The sequence below is a fragment of the Sceloporus occidentalis genome, unplaced genomic scaffold (genome assembly GCF_023333645.1).
Source record: "Sceloporus occidentalis isolate IW3139 unplaced genomic scaffold, rSceOcc1.0.p SCAF_118, whole genome shotgun sequence".
Taxonomy (NCBI): Eukaryota; Metazoa; Chordata; class Lepidosauria; order Squamata; family Phrynosomatidae; genus Sceloporus; species Sceloporus occidentalis.
The window spans coordinates 337753-363297 of NW_028317098.1; the positions used below are offsets into that span (position 1 = coordinate 337753).

At 44.0% G+C, this 25545-nt stretch overlaps 1 protein-coding gene across 2 annotated transcripts in view; it reads left to right on the forward strand.

Moving 5' to 3' along the window:
- Positions 1-25545, forward strand: part of LOC149282336 (E3 ubiquitin-protein ligase RNF144A) — a 73811-nt gene that overhangs the window by 35394 nt on the left and 12872 nt on the right. The window contains exons 1-5 of one of the 2 annotated variants that reach the window (XM_089498292.1): positions 2301-2502; positions 3798-3943; positions 20949-21053; positions 21256-21316; positions 24580-24787. In XM_089498292.1, coding sequence (XP_089354418.1) covers positions 2457-2502; positions 3798-3943; positions 20949-21053; positions 21256-21316; positions 24580-24787 — 566 coding nt within the window. In that variant the 5' untranslated portion in view covers positions 2301-2456. Of the gene's footprint in view, positions 1-2300; positions 2503-3797; positions 3944-20948; positions 21054-21255; positions 21317-24579; positions 24788-25545 lie in introns of those variants that run through there. The other variant, XM_089498293.1, reaches the window with a different exon arrangement.

Sequence of the window (25545 nt, forward strand, 5' to 3'; positions counted from 1 at the left end):
CTGGCCGATTTTTTAATTGCCCAACAAAAGCTTCTAGATTTTGTTTTTAGTTGTAGGGACTGAAGGCTTGTATGGGTGTTTTGGAGGCAGCACAGGCCAGAAAAAGGGGTTCCAGAGATCACAATTTCCCCACCCTGAATGTTGATGGCAGTGGAACTTATAGCACTAAGAAGTCGAGAGGGGTTCACTGTAGTTTGTAGAAATACAACTATCTAGTTCCTTTTAATCCCCCCCCCCCCCCGGCAAATGTTTTATAGAAGACAAACTAGAAATTTTTGTTTGGTTTTTAGCAAGGATTTCATTGGCAGCGGTGTCTGAATCCCAAAAGGAGCAGTGAATAGAGGAATTCTATTCCCTCCAATTTAAGCATGACAATGTAATTACAAATGGATTTTATAAATTAAAAATGGAGCATGACTGCATACATGTCAGCAGAGCACAGAGCTTCTGAATGCAACTGAGCACTGGAATTGGCTTGTGAAGGAGTATTGGGTAGCAAATTTAGCAAACTGACCTTTGATGTAACCAGAGTAAAGTTCTCAGTGGGGGTGATTTTTGGCTAGAAACACAAAGTAAGGTCAGACGTCTACCCTGTAGTATTCATAGTGGAGTATAGTGCAAGACTTTTTTAGCCACTTTTTCTCAGTTATGAGCTCCCCCCCCCCCCCGCAACACTTCAGCCTTCAAAATGGGAATAATGGAATAAGACCAGAAATACAAAGTAACCTCTGGCTCTCATTTAACCTGCAGTGATATTTGAAGATCAAATTTTAAATGCTGAAAATTGCATATAATGCTGAGGGCCCTCTTGGTTGCAAGAAGGAAAACTGTGGCACTGAGAAAGAATTGATCTATTTAAGGCCTCAAGAGTAAATGTTTTTGCAGTGGATATTAGATTTAGTAGGAGGAATATGTGGAATGAATTAAATAGTTTATACAGGGAAGCTTCAGAAGAAAGGGGAAGAAGAGAAAGGGGCACCTTTTCTCTTTTGTACTTTCCAGAAATGGTTTCAGACCATATATAAACCATATATGGCTATAAAGTGTTGAGCTTTGGGACTGACAGCCACTTCCAAACTTGCACTCTTTTAAGCATTCATTATAGAGCATATTGAGGGAAGGTGATGAAAAGCTGGAAAGAAGAAAAGGGTCTCTTTTTTAAAATGTTACCCCACCCCAAGCTAAGAATACTTCTGTGAGGCTTCTGTTCAAAGCTGGTTGTTCTAGACATAAATGCTCCTCTTAGTGTCTAGGGATGCAGTTCAACATTTTATTGCAGCTCTACACTTTTCCTGCATACATTGTGATGTGTTTTAAACAGTTTGCAGGCTCAAAAAGAAGACCCTATTCTGGTGCCAAAGGTTCTGCATCTACCCTTCCTTCTGCATTACAGCTGTACACTGGATTATAGGTATCTACTGAGGTTTGGTTCCATGAGCCCCTGTAGATATCAGAATTCATGGGTGCTCAAGTCCCATTAAATACAGTGATGTAGTAAAATGTTGCCTCTTATATAAAATGGCAAAATCAAGGTTTGCTTTTTTGGAACCAACTGTATATTTCAACTGGGCCAACTGTAGTAGCACCAGTGACTATAAGATGTCTTTCATTTTACATCACCTCGCCTGTAATTCTGTCATACTTTCAGATCCTTCTGTTTGGGTGTCATTTGTTTTAACATCTTAGTATAAGTAAGGGGTTTCAGGGTTTGAATCTGGCCTGCTTAACCCTAATTAGGATGCTGCTCAGGACCAGCTCCAGCTATTTTGTTCCCTGAGGCACATGGCATCTTCGGTTCTCAGGCCATGGAAGTTACTTTGGTGCATGAGGCAGAAAATGTTCCTTGAAGGAGCACTTCTCTCCATGGTGGTCAGTCAAAATATTATTGTAACTACAAAATCTGTTGCCCCAGTTAGTTGCCTCACCACACCAAATGTTACGGCTGGCCCTAATGCAGTTGGTTGGGTTTATGCATTTTATCATTCTTATTTTTGCATTCTGCTCTTTTATGCACTTGTATAGACAGACTTTAATGTCTGCATAAACCAGCACTAAATTCAGGGGCTGCCAAGGAGAGAGGAGACACTAATAAACCACAGCCAAGAATATTTGTGGTTTGGTATACTCACAATTATCTCTCTTTTGGTGCCGGTACTTTCATGCTCTCACACCCTGAGAACTTCACACAGGGGAAAATAGATTATTCCAGGTCTCCCGCATCTCCATTATGAGCTGTGATTAGGAGTGAATACCCTGTTATGTGATTTATTCTTTTCCCCTTTCTTCAGAACAAAGTTCATGGTTTTGCTTTCCCCAAAGAAATGACCCAGAACACATCCTGAAAATAGAATTGTTTAATTCCCCCATTTCTTTCTCTGACCCAATTTGTGCCAGTTCTGTGCCAGCTGTAAAAAGGAAGAAGAAGAAGAAGAAGAAAAAACACCAACCTTAACACAATGCTACACAGCAGCCAAGAAATAAAAGGTTTTTCTTGTTTTCTTGGTGAGCCGAATGCCAAAATTTAAAGTGTTTTTTAAAATTATTTTTAGCCCTTATAACTCCTTCTCTTTCTTCTCAAGTGTTATTGTAGAAGACACTCTTTTAAAGCTAAAATATTAAACTGTTTAAAACTGTTTAAAAAGTGCTATAAAATACCTCTTTGAAATGACAGATCATCTAATTAGATTATTATTTTTGTTTGGCTTATATGTTCTTTTGCTATTTTTAGAGTATATGTGCATTGTGACTTTTAAAAATAATTTTGTTTTACAATTTGTAGAAAATATAATTTATACATTATACATGTCAAACAAGCACTGGGGCTATTTAAAGCTGTTTGGAGGAAAAATAATACAAGTGGCATCAAAGGAATTAATAGGTTTTGTAACAAGAGCAATTGATAAAAGCTAAAGATGGAAAATTGTAGAGCTTCTAATATTCAATATTTAGCTTGTATGTTGTGATAAATTAGCCACAACAGAACAGTTGATTCAGCCATGGGAACTTACTAGGTTCTTAGCCTCAGAAAACTCTGATAGGTTTGCCTTATGGTGCCTTAAATCAGAAACCAGTTGAAGGCACACAGCAACAACAGAACAAAAAATACTCATTTTGGAATTTAAAGAAGTGTTGACTTACAAAGTTCCTATTCAGTCTAATCAACACTAACAAATGGATTTTGGCCATGATTATTGGCCTGAAATTTGGACTTCACTTGTTGTAGTGCATGTGCAAGCAAAGTTGATCATCACTCTTATAAACATTTATTTGTTCACTAGAGGTAAATTATTTGGAGATGTAAAGCCATCTATTGGCTGCTGTGTGCCCTGTATGCATCATTATCACAAGTGTGGGAATCTGTGGCACATGGTACATGTCAGATGGGAACTGTTATAATTCCTAACCATTGGCAATACTAGTTGGGTTCCACAGAAGTTGGTATCCATTGCCATGTGAAGGGCCACAGGTTTCCCATCTGTGCATTGCAATTTGAAAGGAAATATGATTGAGCCTAGAGCCTATTAGTGCCTTGATCTTATAAACGAGCCAGGACACACTTGATGATTAAGATTGCCTTGTCTCTTTCTGTAAACCCAGTTAAGTGTGTACATCCTGTGGAAAGTCTCCATCTCCATCTTTCATACGCCATACATTTCTAAACATTGAAGGAAACATGGTTCACCTCATCCACCAACTTGGGAGCTGTGTGAAATTTGTAACTGAACTAAATAAATGAATGAAATTTCTGATATTTCAGTTTTTCAGTTTTATTCATGCATTCCTGTTTTTCTTTTCAGATTATTCTGCAATGACTACAGCACGATATAGACCTACCTGGGACTTGGTGCTTGACCCCCTGGTGTCATGTAAGCTCTGCCTTGGGGAGTATCCAGTGGAGCAGATGACAACGATAGCACAATGCCAATGCATCTTCTGTACACTGGTAAGAGTACTTTCACTGCAATCCCTCCTGTGGCCACACACCCCTCTTAAATCTCACTGCTGTGTCCGCACAAGCCAAATAATACGTCCTCCTCCTGGCAAACAGTTTGGAAGACGCAGGGCCCAATCCCCAGTATGAATTGACAATCACCTGGCTTTGCAGTGGAGTGCCCAAAGTAACAGAGGAATGTTGAGGCTAACATACACCACCCAAATATCTATAGATATGAGGATTCTACCTTCTTTCACCTGTGAATTATGTGATGTCTACATCATAAATATTATTTCGTCAACATGTGGCAAATGTCATGTTTAGCATGGGGCTACTGTGATTCTTCTGCCTTCCTCTTTAACCTAAATGTTCTAGGCTGCTTGAGGAATGTTCTAAGCATTGTGCTTTGTCAGATTTGGTAGATATAACACCCCTGGAGCACTTGAACAGAAACCAGTGATATATCTGAGTTCAAATCATTAAAAAAAAAGTATTCCCCCCCACACTGGTGTCTCTGCTGTTAGCCTTTATAAGTATGGGTGATAGTAAAAAGTGTGGTACAGTTAAACCTCCTGGAGTTCAGAGAACAAATCCCATGAAACAGACATTAGAATGTCAGGCTATGTGCCCTTTGACATTAAACAATGGTCCCATACAGACAGGCCAAAATAAAGCTGCTTCGGGTCACTCTGGAAGTATGCTGTTTAAATGCTGCATGAGTCCTAAGAGGCCGGAAGCCGCGCCAAAGCCACAACCCAGTCCTAAGGACTGGAGCGCAGCTTTGGCACAGATTCCAGACTCTTAGGATGCATGCATCATTTAAACAGCATACCTCCAAAGTGACCCGAAGCAGCTTTATTTTGGCAGTCTGTATGGGGCCAATGAGAGTATATTCCACTTTAACTTCTGTGGCTGTATCCTATAAAATCCTGGAGCTTGTAGTTTGGTCAGAAGAACTAGAGGAACTTTGGCTGACAGTTTGAAATGCCTCTCCCTAAATGGCAAATCCCCAGATTCTATAGTGTGTTATATTGGCAGCTAAAATCAAATCATAGTGCTATAGCTACGTAGTGTAAAAGGGGCCATGGGCTGGGATGTGTGAGTTTATCATTCTACTCACTGATCATGTTTGTTGGGTGAGATGTTCCCTATTTCTGTCAACCCAATCTGATTTACAAAGTTGTTTTGAGGATAAAATTGGGTAGGGTGGAGTGAGACTGATGATGATAATAGAAAGAAAAATGCCATCCTCAGGAAGAGCAGTGCAAAAATGTAACATCCCCCCAATAAAAAAAATACAGAGTGGTAGATAAAGACCTGAGTTCAGTTCCCTGCTTAGCTATGAGACTTGCTGCCTGACCTGTGCCATGTTTGGTCTTCAGTTTAATGCCCATATGAACCTACTGGAACTCTTTAAATAAAAGAAAAGAGAGATACAAGGAATACAAAAGCGGTGATGAATTGTGCCCATTCTACATTCTTCAACAAACTGTCACCTGGAGCTTATTCAGGTGCATTTGGTATGATTAATATCTTTTGTGTTATAGACAATGTTAATTAAATCATATCAATTAAATCAAGTACATTATCTCAGAAAAGCAAAGAAAAAGCAACAATGTCATAAAAGTCAAACACCTAAGTTTTAGAAGGCATTGTGCCATGGAAAGGAAAAACCATCTGTTAAAGGTCAGAAGAGTAGCATTGCTAATGTATTATAAGGGTAGCCCCATGACTGCCCTAGTTCCTTCTTTCATCCATGTGTTTTACCACAAAAAGGAGCATAATTTAATGTGAGAGGTCAGCTGCATCCATCACTTTTTTAAAAACAATAACCAAGTAACATTGCCTCTGTATATGTTCACAGAGCATAGGGCAGATGAATAATGTGCAGCTGATGTCTGACAAACCATAGACACAAACCCTCATTGAAAAAAGCCATACTAAATTGCCTGGGGTGTATGTTGTTATTTTAAAAAAAATCTACAGTAAGGTTGAGTGGAAGGAATGCCCAACAGAAAGTTTTATGTGAAATTTGGATGTGCTGAATGTTCTTGTGGTGGTAGTGGGAAGGGCAGAATCCAAACCAGCTTTCTTCTTCTGTGGTTGTTGGCAGCCATGATGATTTTTGCTATTTTGCCTGGGGAAATGTGGAACTTCTTCTGTATTCTTAGATGCTGAGCTCTGCAGCACAGCACAGCAAGAGAAAGAAGAATTTCTAGGCAAGCTGTATAATCAGCTTCTAACTAGATCCCCTTCCAACTTTAGGATGAGTTTCTCCCCACTCTGTCCATAAACCATCCCGAAGAGCTTTCCAATATGGACATTACAGAGAATAATGACACGGGACATAGTTTCTCCTGATTTCTTATTCAAGCAAATCACAGACTAATATTGACCCTTGGCTCTAGATAACTACTGTATAGCAATTCATTATTTGTTGTTGTTGTGTGACTTCAAGTCATTTCTGGCTTATGGGGACCCTAAGGCAACCCTATCATGGGGGTTTCTTGGCAAGATTTGCTCAGAGGAGGTTTGCCTTTGCCTGAGGCTGAGAGAATGTGACTTGCCCAGGTTTACCTAGCTGGGTCATGCTGGGAATTGAATCCTGGTCTCCAGAGTCGTAGTCCAGTACTATGCCATAGGAAAAATGAATGAATGAATGCCTTTATTTCAGTTAACATACCATAGGGAGTATAAACAACAACAACAAATTAAATAACAGCAAGAGTAGTACATATACAGCATATAAACAAACATGTAAAATACATTATAACAAGGATTTTGTTAACAGACTCGCCACTTCATAATCCCACCCACCCCAGTTTTCCATAAGTGTTTTAGCCGGGAGAGAACATCGCTACTCGCCTTTATAGCATATGACTTTACGAATTTTTAAAGCAGAGAAAATAAACTGTGCGACTTTCTCTGTGATCTTTTTGCCCTCATTTGCCAATAAAAACTTCAGGTACCATTCAGAGGTTCTGCCTGGATGTCTATTTAATAAAGGGGTAATTAATCGTAGTCTATCATCCTTATAAAATATACAGTAAAGAAGAATGTGAGATATGGATTCTGGGTGGCACTCTCCATGTGGACAAATTCTATCCTTATATTCAATTCGATGGAAATGTCCCTCTAGCATAGCTGAAGGAATTACATTGAACTGGCTTTTCCTGAATGCCAATCGATATTTGGAGATTGTTAAATTTTCCAAATATTTTGCCCCCTTTGGGTTGAAGCACAGTCCCAGACCATTTGGGCAGCAGGTAGAGCCTGTGGCAGATGCTGAGTATTGCATATCAGTGCCTTTAATGCATTATATAAGAATCTGTATTGCCTTAGGCCAGTTCAGAGTGCCTAAAAAGTTGTGCGGGACACCCAATTACTGGAATTTTTCTGTCACCAATTTACTCAGATCGGTCGTGTATGTGTCTCTCAATATGAAATAGGTGTATCCAGTCTCAGGTCCTGCAAAAATAAGTTTCAGGAAGTAACCTAAGGTCCTTTTCCACATGAGGCATTCCACTGATGAACACCCAACCTCAAGACGTAGGGCTGCTGTTGGAATGCAGTTCGGCATGGAAAAGATTTTCCAGAAAAGACTGTTTCTACAGATGATGTAAAACCTAAAATCCACACTGGGATACTAAACAAAAGTTGTGGCAGAACCTTAGCTCTGAAGACCTTTAGAGCAGATGGTATCAGTTGCCCGCCTTTAGTGTAGAAGAAACAGGCAATTGCCATGCTGCTATTTGCAGTGTTCTGAATAGAAATTGCCCGCTGTACTGTCCAGGTACCTGAATGTAATTCCTAAGTATCTAAATTGCCTTACTTGCTCTATTTCTAATTGGAGATTAGAACAGAACTGAACAAACCAGACCAACAATCTCCAGTCCTGTTTGAATCTGACAAAATGTTTTGAGAGTACTCTTGTTGATCAGATGCTGATTACCCAATAGTGGCCTTTAAGGTGATGTGTGTGAAGAGTATTAACCTAGGTACATAGCTGTGTGAAAGCTTCTTCTTGTTGGACTCTTTTTAAAAAAACAAAACAAAACCATAAACACAAAGTCTGAGATCATTGGGTCCTCCACAACCAACTTTATATACTATTTGCAGCCCTGAACAAGTTACTTAACAAAACAAGCATTGCAGTGAGCTGAGGTTTGTTGTAGTGCATTGGCTAGAACTACTGGAACATCTTTTTATTTCCTTTTTATCTGGTAGTGTTACATCAATTTAGATTGATTTTCTTTTTCTAAATCCCTGTGCATGGAGCCAACTGTATTATTTAGAAAGTGGTATTTCATAGAATGAAATCAGCTCCTATACCTATGCTCAAGTGTGTGCTGACAGAGATGTGTAGAACTGACTGATTCTAGTTCCCTTGGCATTTCCTGAAATCTTGTTGAAAAAGAGTTCGTAAGGGCTAATTTCTTTGACACATTAGAATAACTTGACCATTTTTGGATGAAAAGATCCTGGCTGCTTTATTCAAAGTGCTGTTTTGTGGGAGAATGTATTGTACTGCCCTCCATTATTTGTGTTTATATTATGTTTATTTACTTGAAATGTACTTTGTTATTAACATTCTAAGGTCATGTACAAAATTCATTAGAATAGAAATTAAAGTGCAACACAACAATCCACAGGAAGACAAGAGAGAGACAGCCAGGTTTTACTTCCTTGTTTTGATTTTCTGACTGCCTATAAGAACATGGATTTACTGTATGTGCCATATATTTATATTAATGGTCTTTGTGACCTGGTTTTGTGGAAAACATTGTGATCTGATGGCAGAGGAAGGATGGGGCATGCTTGTGTCTGTTGCACCAGACTTTGAAACAAGGATGAATGATGGAGTGGGGGAAGTTGGGGAGAGTGCCTGTATTCCTAGAATTCGGCTTATAGCCCCATGACAATATAAGGAAACACCCCTTGTGTCTCTGGCTGCATCTGTACTATATAAATAATGCAGTTTGACACCACTTTAAGATCATGGCTCCTTCTACAGAATGATAGGGTTTTGTAGTTTTGTGAGGCACCAGCACTCTTTGCCAGAGAAGGCTAAGGACCTTGTAAAATTGCAAATCCCAGGAATCCTAGGATGATGATATAACACTTAAAGTGGTATCAAACTGCATTATTTCTGTAGTGTAGATGTCACCGCCCTCAGAGGCCAGGACAAATTGCAACCATGATTAAAAACGCACTGATGTTTTGCAGGGAATTGCTTCTAGCCAGCTGAGTCGGATTAGTGTGGTAATAAGGGTGCCAGAAATGGGCACATTTTAAAGCCTACAGTTGTCTGTTGTGGGGGTGGGAAAAATATTAGAGCTTTCCAAGGATGTCAAGCTGTTCTCTTCTGGTGTATGTATGAAAGAGGCAGCAGAATGGTAGCTTAGCATTCTGGCCAGCCTTTATTGTAAAAGAAAGCTGGGCAGAATGTAGGGGGATTTAAACTCATGATTACCTTCTTCAGACTTTTAATTTGGCAGCTAATCATTTGGTACTTAATTATGTGCAAGTCATTAAGGAGGTCATTTACTCTCTGGTCCATTTCCTCAGTCTTCTTTGCCCTTCACAGTGTTCCTTCTCCTTCTCAGCATTTCCACCTCAGAACAGGGCTGTAAGGAAAGCTTGCTATGCTCCTCAATCACTTTCAGAACACAAAGGAAGGTTAGTGCTACTGGCATTGCCCTATTTCTCCAAATTACAGAGCTAATGCTCACCTTATGCCTACGAGGCCTATGCAAGTTGAGTCTCCTTTAACCAAATTGCTTGGGACCACAGTTGCTATGGATTTTGGAATACAGTCATCCCTTCGTATCCATGGGAGATCCATTTTAGACTCCCCACCCTCGCAGAGAAGAAAAGTCCCATTATTCCCTATGTGACTTCTAGTGTGGCTGTGTGCACGCACTTTTATTAAGAACAATGGCGCTTGCTGTCTGTAGAAGTTCAAATCCCTGGATGGGAAGCCCGTGGATAGTGAATGCCTACTGTATCAGTATTTGCATATATGTACAAATATCTTGGAGATGGTACGCAATACTAAACACAAAATTCACTTATGTGCATATACACCTTATACATATAGCCTGAAGATAATTTTATACAACAATTTAACAATTTTGTGCATTAAATAAACTTGGTACCTTGAAGCATCAAAAAGTGTGGGTGTCACTATCTCAGTGACCCATGAAAAAAACGTATTTCTTTTAGAGCCTTTTAGAGTTCAGAATTCTGGATAAGGGAGACTCAACCTATATCTGGAGATTTGGCTTCTAGTAATGAGCCAGCATGGTGTAGTGGTTTGAGTGTTGGGCTAGGACTCTGGAGACCAGGGTTCAATTCTCGCTCAACCATAAAACACACTGGGTGACCTTGGACAAGTCACATGCTCTCAGCCTCAGGGGAAGGGAATGGCAAATCCCCTCTGAACAAATCTTGCCAGTAAAACCACACAATAGGTTCACCTTAAAGTCACCATATGTTGGAAACAACTTGAAGGCATACAACAACAGGGCAAAGATGTTCAGCATACAGTATTGCTATGTAGATGGTGTTGAGTGATGCTTGGTTTTGAAACTCTTCAGCACCCCTAAATTTCATTAATGGTATTTAATAAAGAAAAGCAAGTGAGATTTTTCATCATGAGAACCTGTGGGAGGAGGGAGGGCAAAATAATGTCTTTCTTCTGTTGCAATAGATTTGTTTTAGTACTGTATGTGATCAAAGAGACTCTGCTCTCAGACTTTTTATGTATAATGACAGCACAGTATTTTACATTTTGTGTAATGATTTGTATCCTCTTCTACTTGTCAGTCCACTGACAAGACAAAAACCTTGATGAAAGTGGCCATGACTTGGGGAAGAGGCATTGTTATCTACTGTGTTGTTGTTGTTATCTCTAATGGGGTTTTCTTGGCTCCAAGGAGGTTTGCCATTGCCTTCCCTTGAGGCTGAGAGAGTGTGACATGCCCAAGGTCTCCCAGTGGGTTCCAGATTCTTTAATTGGCCCTGTGATCCTATTAATGAAACCTGAGTGCCAAATGGCTGACTTTTACCTGAAGGTGTCAGGAAAGGGGATGAAAACTCTGACTAACCTTGACAAAATTTCCAATCAGGGTGAGGCGGGAGCCTTTTTGTTTTTATTTAATCATTCATAATTGCAAAGTGCACTCATCTCTAAAAGTGTTCTGTGAAAGCTAAATGTTGTCATTAAAAATGTATTCCTTTCCATTTTAATTCACATTCATTATTTCCAAAAGAGAAGGAGGGAAAGTATTCTTGCAGCCTAGATCCATCTTGCTGAGGCCTTGCAATAAAATGACTGTCCTTTCTCTCCATTCAGGCCCAAGTACTGGATAGTATGTCAAATGAGAATTAATAGTGCTTACTTTAAAGGGGAAAGGTGCTTCTTTCCAATCTCTCTTGTCAAGATATAGATCTGTGATGTGCAGAGAACTCACCTGCCAATAATAAAGGCTTCCATCTTTATTTCACTGGAATGGCAATCGGTGCACAGAATCCTACACTCTGTGAAAGAGAATAAGGGATCCCATTCATAATAAGGTCCACTTAGGTACTGTACTGTACCTGTGTGCAAATGACCTCTCAAAAGATTTCATTATATCTCTAGACAGAAAAATTGTGGAGACAGTGCTCTAAATCCAGTTGCTAGTCCCATTGAGCAAATCCACTGAATCACTTGCTGAATGATAAGTCAATACATACGGAAATCCCATTGTTTCATCATGTCTAGTTTAATTGTGACCAGTGGTTGCATTTAGATCAGGGTTGGTAATTGTACAGTCCTCTAGTTGTTGGACTGAAACTTCCAACAGCCATAGTCAGCATCACCAAGATGAGGAATGCTGGGAGTTACATTTCAGCAACTTTCCACAAGATTCCTGTCCTTGATTTAGGCCAGTGTCACCAAATTTCGCTAGGAAGGAAGAATAATTCCATAGCAGTTTCTCAGGTGGGGTTCAGTCTAAACTTTTTTGGATTGCAACTTCCAGAGTACCATGGGCATGTTTGCTGGCTGGGTGGGGAAGGTTTCTTGGAGTTACAATCAAAAGGAAAGTTTTTAATCTCTGGGTTAACCGTTAGTAGTAGCTGTAGCATACTGTAGCTTTCTCTCCTTCCTTCTCTCTTAAAATTGTTGTGCCGTTGCTAGTGGGAGCAACAGTAACTGCATGGTCAATCTGGTCACCATTTTATATCCTCCACAGTGTGCCAAAACCTCCCATCAATCTGAGGCATGAAGTAGAGATGGGAGAAATTTTTAACACAGGGCTACACAGATAGGCTTCTTAACTGGAATATATGGGAGTCTTGGAGGAATTAACTATCTAGCTTTTTTTTTTTTTTTTTAAAGGTAGCTTCTACTCTTCCAACAAGATCTACTATTCCTGCACTAATATGTAGAATAGGGTGAGAATTATACAAACTTTCTCAAGTTGTTGGATTGCAAGTACCAGCGTTCCTCACCATTGGCCATGCTGGCAAGGACTGCTGGGAGTTGCAGTTGAGCAACATCTGGAGGGCTGCATGATTCCCATCCTAATATAGAAAAATGCTGGGTATATGTTCAATAAATCAGTTGTCAGTTTCTAGTTATTGTCTTGGAAGAAAAACGTGGTAGAGGGGGAACCAGAGTGGGAGATTTAACAGATGCTTGCCAAACAATAGAGTCCCTGTTGCTATAGAAATGATTCAGTGAAACTCTTCAGGTATAGTGTGTGGGTAAATGATATTGAGTTATTCTCATGTATTCATGTATTTTTTGTAATATTAGTATTCTGTTTGTTTCATGAGGCAGCTGATTTTTGAACCAACTGACCTTAAGACAATATAAATAGCATATTAAAACAGAACAAGAAATAAGAAATAAAAAACCAGCAAAAAAATCAAACAAAACAAAAACAACAACAACAAAAAAACAGCATTACAGCACACTATGATATTAAAGAAAACAAAAATATATCTCTTTCTAAAGGCCAAACAGGAAAGTTGGTTGGCAAATAGAGCTCTCCCATAGGTAAGGTGATGGTCTTTTTTTCTTGACACTGTGCTTGATTTGTTCTGGAGTTCAAATTGAGGGAGGCTAACAGGATCCAGTTCAGCTGTTTGGAAATCACCCACCTCTAGAACTGCCAGATTGGATTCAGGAAGGGATTCCTGCAACTATAATCCTTCACAGGTCTTTGAGCAGGATGCAGTATGGTAAAACCACAGCCATCCCTTCGCACCCAGCTGTCACCATGCGAATGGAGAGCAGGGTGGGGGGCAAAGGCAAACCTCTGTTCCTGTTGCCAACTCTTCTGTGCCATCTTCCTAACCTCCACCAGGAAAGATATCACCATCATTGTCCAACTTGATGGTAATCTAGGTAATCTCATCCTGGTCCAAGATCTGTTAAGGATTACAGTTACAGGATCCCTTTTCCAAATCTTATATGTAAAGCCTATCCCCCACTACTTTTCAAAAAAGAAGGGAAGGGAAGCAGAAACAAAGATGAAGGAAAAACAGAGAGAAGGACTAAGGGGCAGTATGTAACTGGGGCAGCTGGTGATCAGGACAACGGTATTCAAAGAACAGACATTGGTGTGCTGCATGGCTGGAGTGGGACTAGGGAAACCTCGCTTGAAATTTCTTACTTCGGGATTGTCCATGTGATTATGCATTATCGAACATGTGGTTGTCGGCCCACTTTGTGTGGACTTGCATAGCTGCACGTTTTCAGCAGAGAAAGGGAAAATGGATGCAAATTTGTTCAGGAAAGTGAAGACTATTGAGCATTAACGTGAATGTGCAAACATTGGCAGTAGTTTGCATAATATACTTACATATCTAGTCCCTTACATTAATTACATTACTAGTCCCTAGTAATGGAAAATACTAAAGAGTGAACTTTGGCCAATGCCATTCTAGTTAAAGTGGAAAGTTCTTGTGAGGATGATTGGTGATGAGGATGGGAGCGAGGGGTGAACCTTGAGCTTTTTGGAAGAAAGAAGCCTGAGTTTTGTTGTTGTTAACTTCCTTCGAGTCATTCCCCCACCCATGGCAACCCTGTGGATGTAGCACCGACAAGACTCCCTGTCCTCCACTTCTTTGCTTAGGTCCATGTTCTTCCTAATTAAGACCACCCATCTGGCATGAAGTCTGCCTCTGTTTCCACTTCCCTCCACCTTTCCCAGCATTATTGCCTTTTCTAATGAGTCATTCCTTGTCATGCTGTGCCCAAAGTATGACAGCCTCAGTTTGACCATCTTGGCTTCCAGGGAGATTTCACCTTGATCTGCTTAAGGACTTGTTTGTCTTTTTGGTCGTCCAGCACTCTTCTCCAGCACCACATCCCAAATGAATTGATTTTCTTCTTATCTGTTTTCTTAACTGTCCAACTCTCACATCCATACATAGTGGTGGGGAATACTGTGGCTTGGATGATTCTGAATTTAGTGCTCAGTTATATATCTTTATACTTCAGAATATTTTCTACCTCTTTCATGGCTGCCCTTCCCATTCCTAGTCTTCTTCTGATTTCTTGGCTACACTCTCCTTCCTGCTCAATATTTGATTTAAGGTATGGGAACTCTTTTACTATTTTGATTTCTTCATTGTCTAGGTTAAATGTATTTTGGTCCTCCGTGGTCATTATTTTTGTTTTCTTTATGTTCAACATTAAATCTGCCTGTGCACTTTCTTCTTTGATCTTCTTTAATAATGGTTCCAAGTCAGTGATGTTTTCTGCTAGTAGTATGCTGTCATAGGCACTCCTATTTCTTTGATCTATGCCAGGGGTAGGCAACCTTTTTGAGCCGGGGGCCGGGTTGGTGTCCCTCAGGCGACTGGGGGGCCGAAGCCGGGGGGTGGAGCTTCAACCCTCCGGGGCGGGGCCACATGCGGGGGGTGGAGCTTCCACCCTCCGGGGCGGGGCCGTGTGCCGGGGGCGGAGCTTCCACCCTCCGGGGCGGGGCTGCGTACCGGGGCGGAGCTTCCACCCTCCGGGGGCCAGGCCTCCCCACCTTTGCTGGCCCCTGACGGGGCCCCAGGCCCCGTCAGAGACCGGCAAAAAAGCTGGTGGGGGCCACCAGCGCTGGAGGGCCCCCTGGAGGGCCCCAGCGACAGCACCGGGCCTCCCAGAGGCCCCCTGCCGTCCCTCGGAGCCCTCCTGGAGGGCCCCAGGGATGGCAAAGGGCCCCCCAGAGGCGACCTGCCGCCCTCGGAGCCCTACTGGAGGGCCCCAGGGATGGCAAAGGGCCCCCCAGAGGCCCCCTGCCACCCTCGGAGCCCTCCTGGAGGGCCCCAGGGACGGCAGCAGGCCCCCCAGAGGCCCCCTGCCACCCTCGGAGCCCTCCTGGAGGGCCCCAGGGACGGCAGCGGGCCCCCCAGACGCCCTCTGCCGCCCTCGGAGCCCTCCTGGAGGGCCCCAGGGACGGCAGCGGGCCCCCCAGACGCCCCCTGCCGCCCTCGGAGCCCTCCTGGAGGGCCTGAAGGACGGCAAAGGGTTCCCCCAGAGGCCCCCTGCCGCCCTCGGAGCCCTCCTGGAGGGCCCCAGGGACGGCAGCAGGCCCCCTGCCGCCCTCGGAGCCCTCCTGGAGGGCCCCAGGGACGGCAAAGGGCCCCCCAGAGGCCCCCTGCCGCCCTCGGAGCCCTCCTGGAGGGTCCCAGAGACGGCAAAGGGCCCCCCAGAGGCCCCCTGCCGCCCTCGGAGCCCTCCTGGAGGGCCCCAGGGATGGCAGCAGGCCCCCTGGCGCCCTCGGAGCCCTCCTGGAGGGCCCCAGGGACTGCAAAGGGTCCCCCAGAGACCCCCTGCCGCCCTCGGAGCCCTCCTGGAGGGCCCCAGGGACGGCAAAGGGCCCCCCAGAGGCCCCCTGCCGCCCTCGGAGCCCTCCTGGAGGGCTCCAGGGATGGCAGCAGGCCCCCTGCCGCCCTCGGAGCCCTCCTGGAGGGCCCCAGGGACTGCAAAGGGTCCCCCAGAGACCCCCTGCCGCCCTCGGAGCCCTCCTGGAGGGCCCCAGGGACGGCAAAGGGTCCCCCAGAGGCCCCCTGCCGCCCTCGGAGCCCTCCTGGAGGGCCCCAGGGACGGCAGCAGGCCCCCTGCCGCCCTCGGAGCCCTCCTGGAGGGCCCCAGGGACGGAAAAGGGTCCCCCAGAGGCCCCCTGCCGCCCTCGGAGCCCTCCTGGAGGGCCCCAGGGACGGCAGCAGGCCCCCTGCCGCCCTCGGAGCCCTCCTGGAGGGCCCCAGGGACTGCAAAGGGTCCCCCAGAGACCCCCTGCCGCCCTCGGAGCCCTCCTGCAGGGCCCCAGGGACGGCAAAGGGTCCCCCAGAGGCCCCCTGCCGCCCTCGGAGCCCTCCTGGAGGGCCCCAGGGACGGCAGCAGGCCCCCTGCCGCCCTCGGAGCCCTCCTGGAGGGCCCCAGGGACGGAAAAGGGTCCCCCAGAGGCCCCCTGCCGCCCTCGGAGCCCTCCTGGAGGGCCCCAGGGACGGCAAAGGGCCCCCCAGAGGCCCCCTGCCGCCCTCGGAGCCCTCCTGGAGGGCCCCAGGGACGGCAGCAGGCCCCCTGCCGCCCTCGGAGCCCTCCTGGAGGGCCCCAGGGACGGAAAAGGGTCCCCCAGAGGCCCCCTGCCGCCCTCGGAGCCCTCCTGGAGGGCCCCAGGGACGGCAGCAGGCCCCCTGCCGCCCTCGGAGCCCACCTGGAGGGCCCCAGGGACGGCAGCGGGCCACCCAGAGGCCCCCTGCCGCCCTCGGAGCCCTCCTGGAGGGCCCCAGGGACGGCAGCGGGCCACCCAGAGGCCCCCTGCTGCCCTTGGAGCCCTCCTGGAGGGCCCCAGGGACGGCAGCGGGCCCCCCAGAGGCCCCCTGCTGCCCTTGGAGCCCTCCTGGAGGGCCCCAGGGACGGCAGCGGGCCCCCCAGAGGCCCGCTGCCGCCCTCGGAGCCCTCCTGGAGGGCCCCAGGGACGGCAGCGGGCCTCTCAAAGGCCCGCCGCCGCTGCCGCCGCGGCTGCCCATCGCGGCTTTTCGCCGCTCTGGGCGCCGCCATTTTGGGCGGCAAAATGGCGGCGAAGTCTCGCGCGACCTCCCCCAAGGTCGCGCGAGATTTCGCCGCCATTTTGGGTGAAAAAATGGCGGCGCCCATAGCCCCAGAGGCCGCTCTGGGCGCCGCCATTTTTTCAGCTAAAATGGCCGCGAAGTCTCGCGCGACCTCGAGGGAGGTCGCGCGAGACTTCGCCGCCATTTTGCCGCCCAAAATGGCGGCGCCCAGAGCGGCGAAACGCCGCGACGGGCGGCCGCCGCGGCGGCGGCGGCAGCGGCAAGGGGAGGCAGGGGCCGGTCGCCAGGCCTCCGCGGGCCGCATCCGGCCCGCGGGCTGGAGGTTGCCGACCCCTGATCTATGCAGTCAAAAGCTTTGCTATACTCTATAAAGAGCATGATGATTTTTTTTCTGGAATTCCTTGGTGCACTCCATTAGCCATCATATGTTTGCAGTTCAGTTCTTAATGCCTCTTCCTTTTCTGAACTCACTTGAACCGCTGGAATTTCTCTTCTCTTGTATGGTTGGAGTCTGTATTACTACTGCTCAATATTTTGAGCAGAATTTTGCTTCCATGGGAAAGTCTTTTGTGTCTCCTTTTTATGGATGGGGATGTATATTGATAATTTCCAGTCTGTTGGCCACTGTTTTGTTTTCTATATTTGTTGACATATATTAGTTAACATACTGTCTGCCCTTCCTTTACATGGGGGATCCGTTCCAGACCAGCGTAAAGGGAATTCTGCCTATGCTTGAGCTCCATTTAAATGAATGGGGCTCGTGCATGGCTTTCAGCATATGCTGAAAGCCGCGTAAAGTGCACCTGCGTATGACGCAGGCACATTGCATTAGTTAACACTAGAATTGATGTGGTATACATGTGGTTGCTCAGTGGTTAAGATGCTGACACTGATGATGGCAAGTTCAGCAGTTTGAGACAGACGCACTGTGGGATGGAGTGAGCTCCCATCACTAGTCCCAGCTTCTGCCAAACTAGCAGTTCAAAAGCATGTAAAAGTGCAAGTAGATAAATACGTACTACTTCAGCGGGAAGGTAACAGCATTCTGTTCAATCATGCTGACCACATGATCACAGAGTTGTCTTTGACAATGCTGGCTCTTTGGCTTAGTAAAAGAGATGAGCACCGCTCCCTGCAGCTGAACACAACTTGACAATTTTGTCAAAGGGGAAAACTTTATCTTTACCTAACTTTCATGTAATAAACACACATATCAAAAGGAAAAGATATCTTCCTCAAGAGACTGCAAAGTATTGAAAGTACACAGAGAGTCTGTTGATTTCCATACTGTGATAGCCAGACATACATGCATATTTTTCACTGGTTTTAAGATGGTGTTTATAGAGTCAGAGAGCTGAGTCAAAGGAGAAAATGGTTTTATACATTTTTTTTTACTTTCGGACTGTTCATTTCTTCTATATAACCATTAATATCCAATCATCCTGAATTCTCTGTTTTTGGTTGTTGTTTTTATAAATACTCTGTGCTGTATGAAAGAACCCTGAATGATGGCGACCTTTCAGATTGGTGGATTATCCAATGCTCTGAATAAATGCCACCTGGGTATTCCACTGGCAGGCCTATTCAAAAGCCTGGCTCATTTGTGTTCTTATATAAAGCACTGTGGGTGGAAAGAGCTATATATAAATAAAAACGATTATAACAAAATGCTCTGGCATTGTACGCTTGAGGTTGGGAACGGCTTAATGGTTGCTAAGAGCATCCTGGGGAGGTCTGTGGGAGTGGGCAGTTCACATCAGGAAGGGAACACTTCATTGCTCTTATGAAACAAAGCAACAGCAGTCCTCTCCCCCCCCCCCCCCAATTAACTGTCTATAGACCCTTGCCTATTGTGAACCCAGAACAGCGGCCATGAAGGAAGCAAAGAAGTGAACAGATTGGATGGGTTTCTTGATCAGAAGCTACAGTGCCACATGAGCTCCTTTGCAGGCTGATAGTAGTTTGTGATATGTCTTGTGGTGGTTTGCAGTTGAAAAGAATCCACTTCCCTCCAAAAACAAAAAAACATCACACCGCTACTGGATGAGCAAAACTCTAGGCTAGTCTAAAGTAGTAAATTGATATTTATACTGTCATTGCCTTGACCCACCTTGAATCCCATTTTGCTTGAAAGGTGGGATATAAATTCAATAAATAAAATTAAATAATTAAAAATCTTCCCCACTTTAAACCTGGTTGAACCATTTCTACCAAGCCATGGTTTAGCCAACAGCTATATATCAAATCACAATTTGAAATATGCTAAATATATTTTATAGTTTATGTAGGCATATATTTTATATGTAGCTACATTTGCATATATGTTGTTGTTGTTGTTGTTGTTGTGTGCCCTCAAGTTGTTTCTGACAACCCTGAGGCAAACTTATTGTGGAATTTTCTGAGGATGAGTGTGTGAGTCACCCAATGTCACCGAGTAGGTTTCCATGGTTGAGGGGGGAATCAAACCCTGATATCCAGAGTTGTACTCCAGTGCTCAAACTACTACACCACGCTGACTCTTAAGTGTTTTTGCGTGTGTTTGTGTATGTGTCATTGCATACATACTGTACTAAAAGTTAACTATACTTGCTACAACTAAAAGAAAATCTCTCTGTGTATATGTGTGTGCCTACTTGTCTGTGTATTTTCTGATTTCTGTTTGCAAATGTTACTTCACTGCAGACTTTGATTATCATGCTACTCAGATTGGGTGAACTATGACTTCTCTTGATCTTTTGAACCTGCATTGAACACAAGCTCCATTTACAGATATCTGTAGTTACCTTTGCTGTCATAGCAGTGTCTCTGAACCAGAAAGGACAAGAGTGGATCAGTATGGGCTGAGTGGATGCCACGAGCATTTTCCTGATATTGAAACTATGGTTCATTTGTAATGTATGAACTGGACCATGGGCAGGTCAGATGTCGCTGGAGTTATCTGATGGGGACTAAATGCATACTTGCATAAGGAGACTGGTTTTCTGGAGTTGTGGGTGAGGATTTTTGTTTGTCCATTCTTTAACAAAATCTTTTCAAAATTTGCAAATTTTTCATAAATGCAATGAAAAGAACCTGAAATGGGAAAATGAATATGTTGGGGAAACAAAAATTGACAAATTTATCCCTCCTGACAGAGGAATTAGGTTGCTTAGGTCTATGCTGGTTTGTTCAGCCACATGTGTGGGACTAAATTAGCATAGCTACTTTTTATGACATCCATCATATTTAACAGCTGCATGAAGGGCAGAAAGAAATTGGTTCTCTCCATGATGAGAATAGCTATGGCTATTGAACATTTGCATCACAAACAGTTGAGGAATTTGTTTGGTTTATTTTTGCTAAGCACTTACCAGGATTTGCAAATTCCTTTCTGAATGGGATGAGGATAACTTGAGTGTTTGAGGAATTCTCATGTGGAAGAAAGTGAAACTGCCAGATGTTTCCACCCTGATTTTTGTGAGCTGTGTGTAATATTGGCTGAGGTATTCACAGCATTGAAGAAGCTCCACTGAAAGAGGATACAGGTTGATTCTCCCTTATCCAAAATGCTTGGGACCAGATGTGTTTTGGATTTCAGAGTTTTTCAGATTTTGGAATATTTGCATATATATAATGAGATATCATGCAGATGTGATCCAAGTCTAAATATGAAATCCATTTATGTTTCATATATACCTTATGCACATAGCTTGAGGGCACTTTTATATGCAATATTTTAAATAATTGTGTGCATGAAACAAAGTTTGTGTATATCGAACCACCAGGAAGCAAAGGTGCCACTATCTCAGCCACCCTTGTGGACAATTTTGGATTTTGGAATATTTCAGTTTTTGAATTCCAGATAAGGAATACTCAACCTGTTTTAACAGCATCTGAAGAAGTTTGTTGAATGTTTTGTGTGAGTGTTTGTCACTGTATATTTATTATTCCTTCTTTGACTTCTTTGCAGTGCCTGAAACAGTATGTGGAGCTGTTGATTAAGGAAGGCCTAGAAACAGCAATTAGTTGCCCTGATGCTGCCTGCCCAAAACGAGGTCATCTGCAAGAAAATGAAGTATGTTTCTGAGAACATAACCCTCTTTATTTACCTTAAATTTTGTTCTATTATTAGTGTTAGGGACACTTGGAGTGTACCCATATGTGTTACCAATATATAACTATTGTACAATATCTTTGTTGTATCTCTGTTTGCCTAACATTACTTCCGTTACAGCAGTCATTAATCAGCTGTTTGCTTCTCTCTTTTCTCCCAACAGATTGAGCATATGGTTGCATCGGAAATCATGCAGAGGTATAAGAAACTACAGTTTGAAAGAGGTATAGTACACTGCAGCAGCAGTCTTGGCTCCAAAACCTAGGTCTTGTTTACAATGGCAGGAAAATCTGTACTCACCCCACAGCAGTTTCCCAGTCCATGGTGACTCTGATAACACCACACTCAATGTGGTGAGATTGGAGTAATCTGAAAGATGACAGTAATCACATGACCCATAGTTGGGTGAGTTTTTCTGCCTGTGTAGATACACCACCACAAGTAGACTCAAACTATGTAGTGATATGTTTAGTCCATATATTTGAAGATATTTGTATTTAATAGGCATTAGAATATGCATTCATGATGTATTCATAAAGCTATATGAGTGAGTAGATAAGTGTCCCAGAGAGCCAGCTAGTGTGCTTGCTCGTGCTATCTCTCATACACATTTATGTCCTAAATCTGTACATAGGCCTTCTTTGCAAGTGCAGGGTAAGTTTTGAGAGTTATTTTTAAAGTGTATCATTGAATCCTATTATAGCCTCTGGTGAGGTGGAGGGACATAGGCGGGATACAAACCGCCATATAGTACGTATAGGATACGTACTAGGGTTAGGAAGGGGTGGTGCTTCCGCACCCCCCTAACCCTAGTACGTATCCTATACGTACAAGATGGTGGCGCCCCTTCCACATGGGCGCTGCCATCTTTACGTACTGGACGCATAGCATCCAGACGTGTCGCGTCCTTTGTGACGTAGTGAGTGCGCCCCTGGCGCCTCGCTACGTCGCAAACGCGACTCCAAAAGAAGCTCCATTTTGGAGCTTCTTTTTTGCTCCGTGCGGGAGCCGCGCGGTTTGGCTGCTGCAGCTCCCGCGCGGAGCAAACGGCGGCGGCGGGGAAGCGCCGCAAAGCGGCGGTTTGTATCCCGCCAATGTTTACAACTTTATTTCTGCATCATTTCTGTTCTTGCAGGCATGGGGCACAATCATGCACAAAGTTAACCATGTTTAATTGACTGAAAATCTCTACAGTGAAGTGCACCAAACATGGTGTGGAAATACCTACATAGACACACATAGTAACTCTTTTCAGAATATTCTAGCCACAAAAGCAAACTTACACAAAGGCAAAACCTATGCATAGGGTTCACTTTCAGCAGTCCATGTCCAATGCCACAGCTTGATTTTTTTTTTAAAAAAAACTGGCTGGAAATTCTGGGAGTTAGAGTCTAAAAAGGTAACTTTCCCAGGCACTGCTTCAACAGGCATATGTTCTGGAATTGAAGCTAGGAGGCACAGTTCCACTCTTTCACACATTTGCCCACGCCTGGAGAAGACTTCTCTAAAAGGCTGCTCTATAAACAAAACATCAAAGACTTATTCCTAGGACCGTATCTTCTTACTAGTTTATTACTGTCAGAGATTTTTTAATGAGGATCTTGAGTGAAGTGTTTCCACAAGATCACAAAATACTGTATGTACTTTATGACCCAATCCAGCCAAAGCTAATTACAAAAAGAATGAGATTTATAGTGCAATCCTGTACCTAGCTACCTAAAAACTAATTCTTCAGTAGGATTTACATTCAGGTGTGCATGCATTAGTTAGGATTATTAAAATAACAACATGTGCATTTAAGATACTTCCTTCATTTTCTAGAAAAAAACATTTCAATAGTCTGAAAGTGAACAAAAACATCTAATTAAAATTCTGGCCAAGAGCCTATATCGCCAAGGAATTCCCAGATGTGACCCCCAGAACCCATCTTAAACTCAAGGAAACTGCTTCAAGCAGTAGAGGTCTGAGGTGTGGAGAAGTGAGGCACTTCAGAATGATGTGGTTAGCCCGCTCCTGCCCCAAAGCTGCATGGCAACAAGATGAAGCTACTTCTCATTGCACCATGGCTCAGGGCTGACTGTGTCATCCTAAAACACCCCATTCAGCTCCACTGCAGACATCCATCATTCAGAGCCACTCCCTTGAGTTTAAGGTGGGTTATGATGGGTATTTACAATCATGGCCATAGTGCCATGATAATGAATTTGTAGCATACTCTAGATTACCAGTTCATAATTGAAATAGAGGATGCTAGCCATGGTCCTTATCATGAATCTCTTTAAACTAAATACTTCTTCCATCTCAAAGCACAGATCATGCTAAGAGGAGTATGTGAAGTCCCCCATTTGTCCAAATGGAAAAAATTGCATTGATTACCATATGCCATTGAATTAAAATGGGTCTTTCCCACTGAATTCTGTGTTATGTTCTGAACACTGAGAACGGATGGATGGATGGATACCAATTCCATTCTTACAGAACAATCTTGTACATATTTCCTCAAAAATAAATTACTTTCTGTTCAGTGGAGCTTACTCCCAAGTAAACATGCAGAGGTTTGCCACCTTCATGTCACTTGTAGAAACCCTCAGAGACCAGCTAAACTAAATGCACTGAGTTGGTATGTATTTCACACAACAAATTGTTTTGAGCATGGCATTGTAAGCAAACCATTATTAATTGTTTCAAAGAGGGGACAAGGAGCAGAATTAACTCATGTCTCCTGCACCCTGTTTTTTTCCCCATTTTGTCCAAATGGATTTGTGCACTTTACCCAAAAGGTGGTCTCTTATCCATTTAATTTTCAATGCACTTTAGAATACAATATTTAGTCTAATTGTGATTTGGACATTCCTCTTGGGTACCTCATGATTCAAGGTCAATTCTGCAGCTATAATTTTGCCAGTGGAAGTTGATTTGTAGTAAGTCAAGATTACTTGTCGATCTAAGGGGCTATACAGACCCCATCCCTAAGGGGCGGCGTGGCACCACCTCTTTCCTGGCAGGATTGGGGCTGCGGCAACCTCATGTTGAGGCCCTGATCCTGTCTTTGGAGGGCGCAAAAAGGAGCCACAAAAAGCGGCTCCTTTTTGTGCCCTCCAAAGAGTACCATAGCCGTGGCACGGCTGTCTGGTGCCCCTTCAGCGCTGTGTCATTTGGACGCAGTGTTGGAGGTGTGTCATAATGCTATGTGCTGTCTGGAGTGGCACACAGCATTATGGCACCCTGGGGGCAGAGCCAGGACATGCGTCAACAGGATGCTGTACCCTGAGTTCACCCACAGGCCCACCTTTTAGACCAGTCAGTATAGGGCCTAATTCAATGTTATCTGCACTGACTGACAGTCAGTCCCTGGGGTTCCAGACAGCAGTCTTTGTCAGCTGCAGTTCAAGATTCAAGTGCTTCATCCTGAGGCCATTGGCACACAAAGCCTATGTTCTGTCACTGAGCTTACATCCATTTCCAATGGTACCTTATTTTTCTATAGAAGTACTTCTGGATCCTTGTCGGACTTGGTGCCCATCATCTTCTTGTCAAGCAGTTTGTCAGCTTCAGGAATCGGGACCTCAGAATGCCCAGCTGGTACAATGCAAAGCTTGTGACATAGAATTTTGCTCAGCATGCAAATCCAATTGGCATCCAGGACAAGGCTGTCAGGAAAATATGCCAATCAACTTTCTTCCAGGAGAGACAAGGTACAAGGCTATGCATAACTAAACAGGGCTGGCATAATTCTTAATACATTAATAGCTATGCCTTCACTCAGCACAAAAAAAGACTGATATTCACTGTTGTTGCCTCAAGTGTCTTATGAGACAGCTGCTATTTAAAGCCATTTTTCCCCTTCCATCATCATATATGAGCAAAAAAGTCCAACCTTATGCAGATAAATTGTCCTACTTTTCAAACTAGAAATATACTCAAGGAGATTCCCATAACAGTTTGAAAAGTAATACTTTAGTCATAATAGCTACAGATCTTCTTCCATGTCAGAGGCAGTAAGCCTCTATATCAGTTGCCACAGAGTATGAGATAGAGGGTTCAGTGGCACTTTCTGTCCTTCAGGTGGGCTTCCTAGAGACTGTTGATTTGCCATGATGTGAACAAAATGTTGAGTTATGAAGCCTTATGTTCTTGTCAGTGTGGATACCTGTAGCAATATGGCTCTTTTACATGACCTGCCTAAGAGTGAAGGTTCATGGTATCATTAAAATACTCCATACCAGGTATCCATCCCATATTTAATGTTACTTTGGCCCCATACAGACAGGGCAAAATAAAGCTGCTTCGGGTCACTTTGGAGGTATGCTGTTTAAATGATGCATGCATCCTAAGAGTGTGGAAGCAAGCTGCGCTCCAGTCCTTAGGACTGGATCGTGGCTTTGGTGTGGCTTCTGGGCTCTTAGGACGCATGCATAATTTAAACAACATACCTCCTAAGTGACCCAAAGCA